At 46.6% G+C, this 16,526-nt stretch overlaps 1 protein-coding gene across 1 annotated transcript in view; it reads left to right on the forward strand.

The window, feature by feature from the left end:
* Window positions 1-16,526, forward strand: part of plxnb3 (plexin B3) — a 90,014-nt gene that overhangs the window by 38,936 nt on the left and 34,552 nt on the right. Inside the window, exons 3-8 of the mRNA XM_036143968.1 lie at window positions 6,708-7,115; window positions 9,482-10,208; window positions 11,782-11,961; window positions 13,028-13,156; window positions 13,232-13,332; window positions 13,461-13,593. Of these exons, the coding sequence (XP_035999861.1) occupies window positions 6,724-7,115; window positions 9,482-10,208; window positions 11,782-11,961; window positions 13,028-13,156; window positions 13,232-13,332; window positions 13,461-13,593 (1,662 nt within the window). The 5' untranslated portion in view covers window positions 6,708-6,723. The remainder of the gene's footprint in view (window positions 1-6,707; window positions 7,116-9,481; window positions 10,209-11,781; window positions 11,962-13,027; window positions 13,157-13,231; window positions 13,333-13,460; window positions 13,594-16,526) is intronic.

Here is a 16,526-nt window from a genome sequence, read left to right on the forward strand (position 1 = left end):
TATGCCCACCCCAGCTCGGCGCCTCTCACCAGGGGCAACTCCAGAGTGGAAGAATGTCCAGCCCCTCTCAAGGAGACTGGTTCCAGAGCCAGAGCGGTGCGTCGAGGTGAGTCCGACTATCTCTAGTCGGAACCTCTCAACCTCCCACACTAGCTCCGGCTCCTTCCCCACCAGAGAGGTGACATTCCACGTCCCAAGAGCCAGCTTCTGCAGCCGAGGATTGGAACGCCAAGGTCCCCGCCCTCTACTGCTACCCGTTGCACAATGCACCCGACCCCTTTGAAATCTCGCAAGGGTAAATACCCATAGTATGTTGGAGTATTATGGTACCTAGAAGTAATGATTGTAGTGTATAGCATTTCTGTCGGTCTGTAGTCTCAGTTAGCAGGTAAACCCTGCAGGTGGTTCCTGCTTGCTGGTATATGTTCTTCATGCTCTGTTGTACAGCAGTATTTCTGTTTAGCGGTACGGAGCAGATACTCTGAAGGGGTGTTTGTGACTTGGATGATCTAGAACCAAGAAGGTTTGAGAGCAGGTCCTGTGAAAAACAGCTCAGAACTAATTCAGGACTAGACTTTAAAGCAGATTTAGCACCAGGTTCCAGAACAGAAGCAGCTGTGCTGCTCCTCAGCAGACTGAAAGTAGGACGAGAACAAACGCAGAGGGAGGGGAGTCGCCGAGAGGGAAGGACAGGAAATGAACAAAGAAAAGAAATTGAAGAGCAGAGGAACACACTTCTCAGCAGCGCTCCCACTTTCTCTATCTGTGTGTGTGTGTGCGTGTTTCTGCTCTTTGAAGACGGAGTGTGCGAGTCGGCAGAAAAACCACAGAGATAATATGTGGGTGGAGGTGTGTGTGTGTGTGTGTGCGCCTGAGGTGAAGCAGCCTGTAATCATCACCTCTCTGTGATGAAAGCAGGCTGTCCCTCATTAACATACGGGGGGGGGGGGGGGGGGTCCATGTGGAAATAAAGGTTCCTGGGGGTGGGGTGGTGTCGTTCTGACAGAAACAAAAGAGGAGTTTAGAACAAACTGCTGCGATTAGCAGAGTAAACTGCTGCATATTTCACTGCAGCTGCAGCATCCCATGTTACCATGGAAATCAGGAGCACCTGCAGCCCCAGCCAGTGGGAGCAGGACCTCCTTCTACTTCTGTAGGTTTCTCCAGATGCCCAGAAAAGTTTCTATGCTTAATTTATTTCCAAACCATCAGAGAACCAGAACCAGCTGGTTCTCCTCCTGCCATTTGGCCCAATACCTCTCATCAGCTGGAGGCTTCTCCCTCCAGATTTTCTGGTTCAAACTCTTCTTGTTTTGGAAACTGACCCTCCACGTGGAGCTAGTCTACCATTTTACTTTTATCTCTCATATAGAAAGTACTCCTGGGTCAATGTGAGCTTCTGTGCTTTCTGTGTCTCTGCTCTGTCTTCTCTAACATAGAAAGTACTCCTGGGTCAATGTGAGCTTCTGAGCTTTCTGTGTCTCTGCTCTGTCTTCTCTAACATAGAAAGTACTCCTGGGTCAATGTGAGCTTCTGAGCTTTCTGTGTCTCTGCTCCGTCTTCTCTACCATAGAAAGTACCCCTGGGTCAATGTGAGCTTCTGTGCTTTCTGTGTCTCTGCTCTGTCTTCTCTACCATAGAAAGTACTCCTGGGTCAATGTGAGCTTCTGTGCTTTCTGTGTCTCTGCTCTGTCTTCTCTACCATAGAAAGTACTCCTGGGTCAATGTGAGCTTCTGTGCTTTCTGTGTCTCTGCTCTGTCTTCTCTAAGCCCCAGTGGGTGGAGGCAGATGAGCGTTCACACTGAGCCTGGTTCTGGTTCTGCTGGAGGTTCTCCTCCCTGTTAAAGGGGAGTTTTCCTCTCCACTGTCGCTTCATGCATGCTCAGTATGAGGGATTGCTGCAAAGCCATCAACAATGCAGACGACTGTCCACTGTGGCTCTACGCTCTTTCAGGAGGAGTGAATGCTGCTTGGAGAGACTTGATGCAACCTGCTGGGTTTCCTTAGAGAGGAAACTTTCTCACCAACCTGGAGGATCTGATGGAAGCTGACGTTGGAAAGAGGCTTGAGATGACGTGATGTGATTCGCCGTTATATGAACTGATCTGAATTGAACTGAAATCTTCTAAGGTCCATCTTCAGCTTGGTGCTGCAGAACCTCAGGAGAACTTTAACAATTGAAACCTTTCAGTTTTAAACTAAAAATGTTCCAGATGGTTCCCTGGGTCCAATTCTGGCTACATCCAGGTCAAACAGCGGTCAGGTGGTTCGGATATTCTGACACTTGGTGGGTTTTGTTGCAGTTCTGGTTCTGTAGATAGAATATACTCAGGCTGAAGATAGAGGAATGTTCTCACATGTGTGTTCATGCAGCTGCAGCTTAGATCTGTTAAGAATCTGGTCTCAGAAGGTTCTGGTCCGTATGGAACAGTTCTGCACCCTCACAAAGTAAGATGTGGTGAGGATCCTGCAGAGAACCCTCACAGGAGAACCCAGTTGGGATTAAAACCAGCAACCAGAGATCTCCTGCAGAAGTGGTTCTGTTGCTCACAGGGGGACGCCCTGAGAACCTGTAGGAGCTGAAGGAGGTTCGTTCAGGGACACACCAGGTAGTTCAGGTGTGTTCAGGGGTCTCCAGGTTCTCTCAGGTTGTTCTCTGGCTTAAAGGTTCTTGCCTCTGGGCAGTTTTGGTGAGAGCGGTTCTGGAGCTGATTTTGTTCTGTTGTTCAGGTGCTTGCAGCTGTCTCCTCTCCTTCTACTCTTCTCCTGACCTCCCCATCGTTCTCCCCATCGTTCTCCCGCCTGTTCCTCCTCCAGCGCTCTGCAGGATTCCCACGGAAATGTGGAACGATGTGAATCTTGTAGCACGGCCTCTGAGAGGGATGCAAGCTTTATAGTCTGAGCCAGAGGTTCTGATGATCTCCCACTGCTCTGATTGGCTCAGAATCTATTTTTATTATTTGTTTATTTACACCTGCAGGCTGAAGAGGGAACTACAACAGTTAAGAGGAGCTCTGTGAAGGTTTCTGAGACCTGAACCTGTCAGAGGAAACACCAGAGTTCACTCAGGAACTCTGCAGCTGTTCCAGGTTCTGCAGCTGGGTCTGTGTGCCGTGCTGCAGGAGCCAGGCGGCTGAGGTCCGGCTCGGGTTGAAGGTTCAGAAGGTTCTCCTGCGGTTGGACCGTCTCCTGGTTCTCATGTCAGGTGTCAGCTTGAAGCCGCGAGCAGAGGAACAGTGGAACCAGTTTAACCCAGTTTACCACCCGAGTCTGAGTCCCATAACATCCCATAACATCGCCGTTTGAGGTGTTGAGAAGCGTTGCTGTGGATACGAGGTTGTTGCCATAGCAACGTGGCTACAGGCAGCTGCAGTCGACGGTCAGATGGAAAACGTGAAGCAGAGAAATGTCTGAATGAGTTTGGTGGCTCCTGCAGGGCACAGGCTCACCTGCTCAGGTGGATTTCCATATTTCTTATTTGAGGCGTGAAACATTGATGCTGCTCGCTACGAGCTGAGACCGTCATGGTTCAGTCCTCCTCGAATTCTGCAAAAACGGGTCTTCCTGCAGGGCCCACAGAGGAAATCAGATTCAATCATGGCGCAGAGACTCTGTGGGCGGATGCTTTTCACAGCCCGGCTCTGATCTCGGGTCAGTTTCTGCTCTCCTCAGCACTTCACAGCCTGCTGCTCCTTCATTACACACTTCCTCACAGAACTTCATTTGGACAGAACATCTGGTATCAATATCAGAACCTGACCTGAGAAACACACACACAGTCAGAGCTGCTGCAGAAAGGACCAGAATCAGATGATCAGTCAGTAGAATGGATGAGCTGCGGTTCTGTCTGAAGGGTTCTGCAGCTAACACCGGTACTCCCACCAGAACATCCTGCAGCAGGTTCAGTGATGAGCTGTTAGGGAGTCCTGGTCCTCAGTTTTTTAAGCTTTCATTTTTGGAAAATCAGGATTTTATTTTGTCAATGTTCTCACTGGGCTTCCACGAAGAGAACAGCAGCAAAGCTCATTACATGTTTAGGAAAATATATTGTCAAAATATTGTAAAGAGGAAACTTTTACCACACTTTACTTATTTTTTTAAAGTTAATTTGAAATTAAACAGGTGAAGTGAAGCCTGTTCTCAGTTCATTGTTTAATACATTTAGTTATATTTTCATTGTTTACTACGGCAGGGCAGCCATCTTGTTTTACCAGCATGATTCACAGCTTCTAGCTGCACTTTGAGTTCAGGTCAACTCCCTGAGGAAATGCTTGACATAAAAGCAACTTTCTTTAATTTACTTTTGCAAAATGAAAGTCGGGGTTCACCAGTCTATCGCAGGGCAACAGAGAGACAGACAGGACAAACAACCATTCTCACACACAGGGCCGGATTTAGGAGGATGGGGGCCCCTGGGCTGGAGTCTATATATATATATATATATATATATATATATATATATATATATATATATATATATATATATATATATATATATATATATATGCCCTCTGAAGTATTTTTTACAGCCCCCGGTTCTCAATAAAAGCAGAGGTGGGTGCAAATGAACAATTTTCATTTTCTAGACCAAGGTTTTTACAGAGAACATCTTGAAAAATATGAAGAACAAAATACAGATTTCCATTTATTAATGACACTTTTGCATTCAATTCCTTTGTGGGAACTCGAACCACAAACACGACCTACATTTACTCAAATGCAAACCAAATAAGAAAACAATACTCAACCCTGAAAAGTTTGAAACTTTGAGCCTGTCTTATAATGCAGACATGCACAATCTTTGTTTTGTATCTACAATCATTTAAATTTTTACTTTAATTTAGCAGATAAACTTTAAAAAAGACCAAGTTTGTTTTCAAAATTATTTTACAGCCCCAAAGTTGTTTTAACATAATATTAACCCTCATGTCTAAAAGTTTGGACACCACTGCCCTAACCAGTAACACCAAGCCCTTTCAGTAATGAGTGAAAGGGTTATCAGACATTTAAGCCTTAGTCTGATATCAAATTTGAAAAGTTGCCCACTTTTCTGGATTTTTTTGCTGGAGGTTTCCCTTGACGTTCCTCCTCCCCAATGCGTAAGATGCGTCAAAAGTGGACCAATAACAAGCAAGCATTCAAGATGGACGTTTGCCAGAACAAATGGCGTTCCGCGAGCGAGTTATTTTTAGAACGTGACGTCATATCACGTGGTACAGGTAGGGAAAATATGCATTTTCCTCCACTCTTTCGCTGTAGTTACCCTTGGTTTTACTCAGTTTCTAAGTCTAAGACGTCTCCTAACCATGGTTTTTAAACATTGTTGTTATGGAACGTGCAACAGCGACTCGAGGTACGCTGATAGGCCGCATATGAAGGATGTTAAAGCTGCAAGCGGCGTTGATCGGCCCTCGCAGCCAAGCGCCGCGGCGGTGCGCGGGCCCCCGAAATGCCGGGGCCCCGGGCTGCAGCCCCGGTAAGCCCCTGCTAAAATCCGGCCCAGCTCACACACACTCACACCAAAGGACAATTTAGGTGTGAGCGTGTGTGTGTGTGTATATATATATATATATATATATATATATATATATATATATATATATATATATATATATATATATATATATATGTATGTATGTATGTGGGCAAAAAACAAATTAATACAACAGGTCTATTTGATTAGTTACTTTTTTTAAATGGTTGGGTTAAACCAACGATCCAGGAGCAGAGCTATGCAGACATGCAGCTTCAGGGCCAGCATGTCTGAAAGGCGTTGAAGGCTGAGCTGAAGTCCATAAAGTCCACATTCAGGCAGATGATGGTTGTTTTTGGCCCAAATGATGAGTCAACAAAGATCACATTTGTTGTTCCTCAAGGCTTCGTTCCTCCTGACTTCCTGACATCCAACATCTACATGCTCCCCACAGCTGTATTTGTAGAGTTTTACATCATCTCTCACCAACACATGACCATAGTCCACTAGAGTAACTCACTGTGAGTCAGAGTTTCCCCCAGCTTCATGCAGAACAGGCAGAAGTCCTTGCTTTGTTTCCAAACCTGATAAAAAGGTCAGAGATCAGGACTCTATTAGAAATCAGGAGCTTTTTAAAGTCCCGTTCTCCATCAGTCTCCTGCCATCTTGTTTCCTGTCAGAAATCGGCGGCGTGTCTTTATTCTAGGTTGCTGCAACAGTTTCTTCTCTGGTCTCTGCAGAAATCAACCAGGCAGCTGCAGCTCATCCAAAGTTCTGACAAACACAAGGAAATGGGTCATATCAGAACCAGCCTTTAATTCACTGCACTCACCTCATGCTTATCAGAGATTGGAATTTAAAAACCTCGTTCTTGTCTGTCTGAACAGTCCATAAATCATGTAGGTCATCAGAAGCAGAACTCCTCAGCAATAAGAACCACCACAGATGTTCCACTAATCAGAGCAACAGTAATTTTATTAAAATGTTTATTCATGTTTAATTGGTTTAAATTTCCTGTGTTTTTCGTACATTTTCTTACAATGGTTGTAATGGATCGTTTCTCCTTGGGTGGAACTTTGAACTGTCGGGTCTGGTTCTGAACTGATGAACTAACCTTATGAGAACTTTAGTGAGAAAGCTGATTTACTGATGTGTGTCCTTGTCAGACTAGATAATCTTCAGCCTGGTTCCTCTGCTCGGGCTCATAGAATCTCTTGTTCTCACCTGTTGCAGGTAAAGAGGAGCTGCCATGTTGGCCTCCTCCATGTCCTCATCAGTCCTCCTCCTCCTCCTCCTCCTCCTCCATCCTTCCCACCCTGCAGATGCCTCGATGCAGTGGGTAAAGCTGGATGGCTCCCCTCTTTCTCACCTGCTGCTGGACCCGGGGACGGGGCAGCTATATGTGGGCGGAGTTGACCACCTGTATCAGCTGACATCTGACTTGGAGGTGATGGCACACGTTAAGACCGGCCCTCACCTGGACTCTCCGGATTGCCTCCCGCCAATTGTTCCTCAGGACTGCCCCTCCGCCACGCTCACTCATAACCACAACAAACTGCTGCTGATGGAGGCGGGGCAAGGGGCGGAGCCAGGGAGCCTGATTGTCTGTGGTTCATTGTTCCAAGGAATCTGTGAGAAGCGGTAAGTCCGCGCTAGTTTCTGTGAGTTTTTTAATGACCTGTTGATGGTTTAAGCTTGACGACTCCGCATGGGCAAAAGTTTCCGCTCCGCACACCTGGGAAAATGTCAGTCCCGCGCAGAAAAAAACATGGCGGAGGAGCAAGCGCCCCTTCTGGTGGAGCTTTGTAAATGTAGACGTCTTTACGATTCAGCCCATAAAGATCCCCATGATCAACAAATTAACAATTCCTGGAGAGAAATCGTCATCACTCTTGGAAGAAAATAAGCGGCTTAAATGTTGGAAACGATTGTGTTTTCTACTTCTATGTTTAGTGGGGATGTAGTACGCTTGGCGTAGGAGTGCAGCGCTGCCATCTAGAGTCTGGGAGAAAAGGGATACTTCGGAGGAAAAGTCGCTCGGAACATAAATGCTGCAGTCGCTGTGGCTGTACGTCTCATGTCCGCGCGGATCGTACATACGTCAATCATACAGCAGCCAGACCCAGTCTGGGTCCTCAGCCCCTCACGGCGAGACATGCGTTGTTCAATTATACACTGTTTAAAGTTATTTAATGTTTATTAAATAACTCTCTGTCTGTTAAGTATTGTCTGGTGATGATCAGCTCTTAAGCTGATATCAAGACAACGGTTGAAAGGGATGAATTCGAGCACTAGAGATCTTTTAACAGCAAAACCTGCACACACATAGAACAAAGGAGTGACAGCTTCTTTTCAAGTTCAAGAATTTAATAACAAATAAAATGAACATCCAGAGAACATTACTATGTAATGCTGTTTATCTGAATTAACACAATATTTCGATTAACAAATCCTCTCTACTAGGCTAGTGAAACTTAACTAAACTACTAAGCAAAATGAAGATAAAAAGAAGCTAAGCTAAGGAACTATTTACATGCAAAAACAAACAAAAGACAAAACAAAAGTGGTTGATCATAAGCAGAATAATTCAGTGAATCCTGGTTCACTGCAGATCTGATTCCAAAAGCATGGAATGGAGTTAAAAACATTTGACATGTGTTTCAATCCATTCACAATGCAAAGGCCAAGTCACACAGAACATTATTTTGAGTAAATAATATTCTAAAGACTGATTTGCCCAGTAAAATCATTTAAACCCTTATGACCGAGCTTGTTAATGCGTCACTGTAATGGGTCACTGTAGCAAATCAGTGGCTAAGAGGTTACAGCATAAAGTTAGCAAAATTTTACACCAACATTAATATTCCATATTAATGCGGGAATAAGACTCATAATACCATCGAAGGATGGCTGAGCAGAATGGTTAAGCCTCTATGCTTTAAAACACTCCTTTTGAAATGTCTGAAACCGGATGTTAGCAAGGCTAATAGCAGTTTGGCTAGCGGGCATTCTTCGCTAACAAATGAAAGCTTTAGCTTTATTTTTAGTCATAATTGAGTGTGCTGGATAATGTAAACATTAATGTCCCATCAATGTCTGAAACCCTTGTGGCGGTAACCTTGTTATAACCAAAGAAAAACACACTCAAATGATATTAGCATTACCATGAAACGAAGGCTAGCGTGAGCTACCTCTGTTAGCCCTTTGTTCTAAAGTAACCGTTTGTCCAAACGAGATACAAACGAACCAATAACTTCTGCCTCAGCTCCCTGTGTCCAGACCTGTCTTTTAACTGTGTGACTTTTGTCCAGTTTGGCCGTTCCAAGGAAGGAGCGTTGAAAGCAGGAACGTTGTTGGTTTGTCCAACAGCGGGCAAGGCGCTTAGCTCTGCAGCAGCATGTGGTCGGGGTTGGAGGCCTGGTCTCTGACCCGGTTGCAGCCATGATTTGAGCAGGGGTTTTCCTCACATTGGCAGTGGGTTCTGCTGCTGGCTTTCCAGCAGCATTTGGGGTTCGCTTCCCTGTACAGGCTGAGGAGAAATACAACAAGGCTGTTTTTGGCATGCAGGATCCTTCCTCCTGCATCTGATTATGAGGTTAAGACAGCAAACTTAACTCTGATTTGCTCAGACATGTTCTCCAGGCGACGAGAAGTTCCCCCAGGTGCGTCGGCCAGGCCCGTGCCAGGGCCCATGGTCCGAGATAGCCTTTTCCTGGTCTGCCCCAGGGAGAGGTGGTCTGAGAGAGATGCTGAAGAGCTGGGGTGGGAGCCCCCCTGAAGGCTCCAGCCAGAAGTAGAAGTCTCCTGAGAAGTGAGAGGGTCGGATTTCACTCTGATTCAATCAAACCCTTTTGATGATCATGGTGATAATATCACATGACAGAATAAAAGCAGCAGTTTAACGTCAGCTGAACAGATCAGTGCGGTGACCCCTGAGCCTCGGTCCAGTTTCAGGTGTTTGGTTCTATCAGCTTGAACCTGTCTTACGTTTTCTGTTTTCTCTGCAGGAGTCTCACCAACATCTCTCAGCTCATCTACCGGACCTCAAACCCTGTCGACACGCAGTACGTAGCGGCCAACGACCCTCGGGTCTCCACCGTCGGCGTGGTGATAACCACTCGGAGCAAACAGGAAGCCGCTGGCGGCGAGCTGCGCCTCATGCTGGTTGGTCGAGGGTACACCAGCAGGGGTCCTGGAGACATCCCTCCAATCACAACGCGGCGCCTGTACCCGGTGACTCCGCCCCGCAGAGCCTTCTCCCAGGAGGAGGAGCTGGGGAAGCTGGTTGTGGGAAGTTACTCAGAATACAACAACCACTTCGTGAAGGCCTTCACCCACGGCGACCACGTCTACTTCCTCTTCTCCCGGCGGGACATGTGGCATAAGAAGGAGTACCGGACGTACGCCTCGCGGCTCTGCACCTCCGACCGCAGCTTCTACTCGTACGTGGAGGTGCCGCTGCTCTGCCGGGGCGGCTACAACCTGGCCCAGGGGGCCTGGCTAGGAAACATCTCAGGTAGACCAGCGCTGTTTGTCGTCATGGCGGCAGGGCAGGCATCGACACCTGTAGCAACGAGCCGCTCTGCGCTCTGTATTTATGGGATGGCGGAGCTGGACGGCATGATGCAGCGGGCGCAGGAGGCGTGTTACACGGAGGGTGGACGAGGTGGCAGCGGGCAGGAAGAGGCCTACATCGAGTACGCCGTGTCGTCCAAGTGTCTGAAACTCCCCAAGGTAAAGATGTGGGTGAGAGGGTGGTTCCACCTGGGGGTGTGAACTGAAACGTTTACAAACTGACCTGTTTACCTATTGCCTTCCTTCTCACCTGAAGAAGGCGCTGATGTTTCTAATGGGCTTGTTGACATAAAATCAACAACCCAAAGGATCCACGCATGTATGAACCCAGATGGGTCCACAAAGCGTGGAAAAGTACGGAACATCTGGAGAAATTCAGGAGAGCGGCTGAAATCCATCAGTACTTAGAAAGCAATGCTGCCCCCTAGAGGCGTAAACTGCTACGAGCCGGTTCAGGCTGACTGATGGTCTGCAGAGAGGTTTTCTCTTTAGTGAGAACCATCTGATAGTTAACAGCAAACAACCTTACTGTTGCAGAACATATGCATGGTTCTACTTACAGACATATGTCTAAACTTCTGAATGTTCCACTGAACAGCAGGGACCAGAATACAGGAGAGAAAATAACAGGATTTTATCAATTTCACCATAAAGCATCCATGACCAGATGCTCCTCCAATGTCTCTGGGAGGGGAAAAGAAATGGTAAAAATGGTCAGTGCCACCGGCCCTCTGACCGCCGCCAGCAGGTAAAACAGGTGATGTGGCTGAGACGAATAATCAGAGGAGAGTCCAGGAGGCCGAGTTCTCACAGAGACCTGCAGAGAGACCTGCAGAGCAGAATCAGGTCCTCCATGAAAGCAATAAGTAATGGACTCAACCGCCATGCCGTCTACGCCTGACTACACTCCTGAAGGAAGATCAGGATGAGGCGGGAGAACGTGGCTGATGGGAACCGTGGAGATACCGTGTTTGGAGCAGGAACATCGCTCCATGAGCAGCAGAGAAGCTTCAGGTGTGAAGACCATGGTGTGGAGCTCCTAGACTTCATTTCACCATAGAAAGGAGCGATGCAGGAATAAACGGGGTCCGTCCTGCAGACACGTGTCCTGTCTGTGGTATTTAACTTCAAATAGTAAATGGATTGAACTCATAAAGCGGTTTTCCAGTCATGCTGACCACCCAAAGCGTTGTACACTAGAGCCGCATTCACCCAGTCACTCTCACTAACACATACACCGAGACGCAGCTCAGCAGGCAGCTTCATTCATGAATTACTGTTGATCTCTTTTTTTGTGGATCTCTCAGGTTGTTAAACACAGCTGGAGGGAAGTTCAGGTCTTTAGGTCCTTCAGAGATGCTTTTCAGGAAAAATGCTGTTGCGTTTAATCCTTCATGTGTCGCTGCTGCATGAGGGGAGCTGAAGGTCAGGCCAGGGATGAACAGGTTTATGTGAGACAGCAGATCAGAACCGGCTCAGAATGGGTGCTTCCCATCCAGCCTGCAGCACTCAGACGGTTCCTGCAGCTCCTGGTGGTTCCTCCACCGCCTCCACCCGATGTCTGCTCAGCGTCTGAAGGCTGCAGCTTTGCTGGGGGATAAACTGCAGACGTCGCTGCGGATCATCAGGCAGCTGCAGGGCAATCTGACCCAAATCCAGCAGTTGGACATTAGCGTCTGTCTTGGTTTCAGAGACGTAAACATCATGTTCTCCCTCTCCGTTCCTTCTGAAGGACTCGCTCTCTGAGTACCCCTGTGGGGGGGAACACACACCCAACCCCATCGCCAGCGCCGTACCCCTTGGAGCCCCGCCCACTGTCAGCCTGAACACCCAGCTGACCTCTGTTACGGCCGCAACGGAGGCCGGAGACACCATCGCCTTCCTGGGAGACCGAGAAGGACGTCTGCACAAGGTGAACACACCCTCACCCTAACAGGTGCACGTACCTGTGCATACCTGATGCTAACGCTAACCTCATTCACTCACTCCTAGCTGTCCAAGTCCTTTGGCGGCAAAATACCAAACGATATGCTGCAAACTGACACACACACTTGAACCACAACAAAAACCAATCTGGGAACCAGGAGCTAAAGAAGCGATAAAGGAGACATAAAGGCTTGTTCTGTGGTAGCAGAAAGTAAAAGCAGCTGAACGGAGGAGCTGCTGTGATTTAATCTACTGCTGAAGCCTGCAGCGTTACTAAGGAACCTTACAGGATCGCTTACGGCGCGTTCTGACCGCTGCACCACCTCACCTGTCCTCACCTGTCCTCACCTGTCCTCACCTGTTCTCAGCTGGCCTCACCTGTCCTCACCTGTCCTCACCTGTCCTCACCTGTCCTCACCTGTCCTCCCCTGGCCTCACCTGTCCTCAGCTGTTCTCACATGTTCTCAGCTGTTCTCACCTGTTCTCACCTGTCCTCACCTGTCCTCTCCTGTTCTCACCTGTCCTCTCCTGTCCTCACCTGTCCTCTCCTGTCCTCAGCGCTTCATATTTTAGCTTCTCCAGGTTGCAGAGAAAAGACTCGATGTTCTGATTTATGAGAGAAACTTGTGTTTCTCCTTTGTTCTGCAGGATTTAAGCTCTTTTGATCGCAGGCTTGTCGTGACGTTTAGCGTCGTGCTGCTACTCAAACGGTCTAAAATATTGTGGCCAAAAACCACGAGACCGTGTCATCTCAGAACACGGCAGGAAGGCGGAGCCAGAGCAGCGGCTGAAGGAGCGCTGGAGGATTTTAGAGCTTTCAGGTTCTGTCTGCAGATGTTGGGTCGTTCTTCTGGTTTCCGTCCTCTTTCTCTGTTTCTGGTGTTGATTTCTTTAGATTATTTTCTCTCCTAAGGTTTGGCTTTTAAAGAAAAAGCTCTGACATGAACTTTACGAAGCAGGTAGAACCTTTGGATCTGCTCTATCTGGTCCGGGTCGCTCTGAGATCGCTGCCTCGCACCTGGACTAAACCCTCATGTTTTGCTGTGATGCAGGTGTTGGTGCGCCCTGATTGGTCAGGTGACCTGTACGGCAGCGTGTCAGTGGACAGGGGCGGAGCCATCAGTGCTGACCTCCTATTGGACCAGAACCAGCGGCATGTCTATGTTCTGACCAACGAGCGGGTGAGAGACCCTCCTCCATCCTGACATCGGCGCTCCTCCACCAGTCAGATATTCAGCTTCTCGTCTCTGTCTCAGGTGTCAAAGGTTCCCGTGTCGTCCTGTGAGAGACAGACGGACTGTCGCTCCTGTCTGTCCATCAGAGACCCGTACTGCGGCTGGTGTGTCCTGGAGGGAAGGTAACGTCCTCCATCCATCGGGCAGCTCCCGCCTTGTTGTTTTGTTGGCCTGCTAACGCCATCTACTGGACATCGAAAGAACTGCACGCTGTGCCAGAGGTTGATCGTTTCATACCTGTGTCCACCAGGTGTTCCCGTAAACATGAGTGTGAGCGCCATCTGCTGGCCAACCATTGGCTGCGGAGTTTTGACCCGACCGACCAGTGCATCGCAGTGCAGAGCCTGCAGCCGGCCAATCAGAGCAGAGAGGAGCAGACTCAGGTGTGCAGGACATTGGAGTTTATTTAAAGTATTTATCAGGGGTATAAATCAACACCTTTATCACGATGATTTGTTTAGAAGACGAAATCTGGTGAAATGATAGACGATTCCTGATCGATACGATATCATCTGCCCACATTACGCTGTTATTCAAATTGAAAAAGTTGACCATTTTATTTTGAAGTTCTTACAAATATCAGACATTTTAATCTAAAACAGCATTTGTCTAACTTCTAAATTGTAATAATAATAATAATAATAATAATAATAATAATAATAGATCACCTGCTACCCATAGTGTCATGGCTGAATTTCTAAATAAATGATGATATAGATCCATATTTCCATTTTGCATCGATGTAATTAGATTGTTAATCATTAAATGGATATATTGACGTGGATTGATGTATTGTTACGCCCAAGTTTTTATCTTTCTTCATCTTTTTATCTTGCTGACCAGCCTGTCTCTACCCACCTTTCAGTCTCTACTTGCCGTATCTCTCTCTAACCATCATGTATTTACTGATTGGACCAAAGCTTTCATTTAGTGATGGCTGGGTTTCTGCTGCGTGCCAGGGGAGGAGCAGGAAGCCCTCGTACCGGGAGCCGGAGATTAGCCGCTACAGGCAGTGACAAGCATAAATCTGTCACAGAAAACTCTTATTTCTTATCTGATTTTTATAAAATATGGCTACAATTAAAGCTGAGAAAATCGCCGATTTAGAATTACATTCCCTCCCCAAACATAAATCCAGGACGTTTCTGACGGCCTGCAGGCCGTTCTCTCCCAGCAACCCACAAGCCAAGCTCTGAGTCCAGACTCTGTTTATTTTATGTGGTGTTACTCAGTGAACCCAGAAGCTCGGCTCCAGTAGCAGCACTTCACAGCGGCTCTGTTTGGTCTGTCTGATATTTTAAAGTAAACTATCCCTGCAGTTTGTCAGGTTTCTGCCTGACTGCCGCTCCAGACTGAAGTCAGTCTCCCCCCCGGGATCTGCTGCTCTCTGGGTTCTGCTGCTCTCTGGGTTCTGCTGCTTTTTGAGTTCTGCTGCTCCCAGGTTCTGCTGCCCCCTGGACTCTGCTGATCCCTGGGTTCTTGCGAAAACAATGTGGGACTCCGTAATTTTCTCTGGTCCCCTGCCTGATCTGACCAGTGATGACATGTTTAGCCGCATGTCGTCATTTAACCGCTGGTTGTCTAGGTGGTGTCCAGAAAACGACGTGGGCTACATTGATAACTGGAGAACTTTCTGGGGAAAACCTGGTCTGATCAGGAGAGATGGCATTCATCCTACTTTGGATGGTGCAGCTCTTCTTTCTAGGAATCTGGCCGGATTTATTAGTTCTCCTAAATGCTGACAACCCAGGGTCCAGACCAGGAAGCAGAGCCGTAGTTTAACACACCTCTCTGCAGCTTCTGTACTGTTACCCATCCATTATCCTGTTGAGACGGTGTCTTTCCCACGGCCAAAACTTAACAGATCAAAAACTTATCTAAAAGGAACAAATCATAAAAACCTGATAAAAATCAATATGGTTCACCTTGAACCTAAAAATAAAACAATAAAATGTGGTCTATTAAATATAAGGTCTCTCCCTCCAAAGACTTTGTTAGTTAATGAATTGATTTCTGATAATCAGATTGATTTGTTTTGTCTCACAGAAACCTGGCTACAAGAGGACTACATTAGTATAAATGAGTCAACTCCCTCCAGTTATTCAAATTTCCACATTCCCAGATCTGTGGGAAGAGGAGGAGGAGTGGCAACCATCTTTCAGTCTGATTTATTAATTAGTCCCAGCCTCCCAGGCCAATTAATAACTACAGTTCTTTTGAACATTTAACCCTCAGTTTTCCTCATCCAAACTGCAAAGCAATAAAACCTCTTCTGTTTGTTGTTTTGTATCGTCCACCAGGCCGTTACTCTCAGTTTTTGGATCAGTTGTCAGACTTCTTATCTGGTTTGGTGATAAACACTGACAAGGTTATTATAGTGGGTGATTTTAACATCCATGTTGACACTGAATGTGATAACCTTAGTATAGCCTTTAAAACTATCCTAGATTCAATTGGTTTTGCTCAAAATGTGCATAAACCGACGCACTCTTGGCTCCATACTTTAGACCTTGTGCTAAAATATGGCATTGATTGTGAAGAATTAACAGTATTTCCTCACAACCCTGTCCTATCTGATCATTTTTTAATAACATTTTAGTTTAATCTAACTGAGTTCTCCACCCCCAAAAGAGGGTTCCATTATAGTAGATCTTTATCGGATGATGCTGTATCAAACTTTAAAGAGTCTGTCCCCGTTTTAATATCGTCAGTATTGCAGAAATACCCTGCAGATAGCAGCAATGTTGTTTCTTCCCATTCACAAATAGATGTCTTTGTTAACGGTATGACTTCCTCATTGCGTTCTGCATTAGACAATGTAGCTCCCTTGAAAAAGAAGGTGATTATTCACAGGAAGCTGGCTCCTTGGTTTAATTCAGAGCTGTGTTCCTTGAAGCACAATGTTAGGAAATTGGAGAGAAAATGGCGCTCTACACACCAAGAGGAATCCTACCTAATCTGGAGGGACAGACTATTGTTGTATAACAAGACCCTTCGCAGAGCTAGAGCAGCATATTTTTCATCATTAATTGAGGAGAATAAGAATAATCCCAGATTTCTCTTCAATACAGTTGCCAAACTTACCCAGAGCCACAGCTCTGTTGATCCATCCATTCCCTTAGCTCTTAGTAGTAATGACTTTATGGGATTCTTCATAAATAAAATTGATTACATTAAAAATAAAATAATTGGCATCCTCCCAAACGTGATTACCTCATCCTCAGTAAGTGAGGCAGCGTTGGAGGAATCTTTAGAACCTGCGCAGTGTCTGAACTGTTTAGAAGGGTTAGGGTCAGACAGGGATAAATAGTAAAGT

The sequence above is a fragment of the Fundulus heteroclitus genome, chromosome 1 (assembly GCF_011125445.2).
Source record: "Fundulus heteroclitus isolate FHET01 chromosome 1, MU-UCD_Fhet_4.1, whole genome shotgun sequence".
Taxonomy (NCBI): Eukaryota; Metazoa; Chordata; class Actinopteri; order Cyprinodontiformes; family Fundulidae; genus Fundulus; species Fundulus heteroclitus.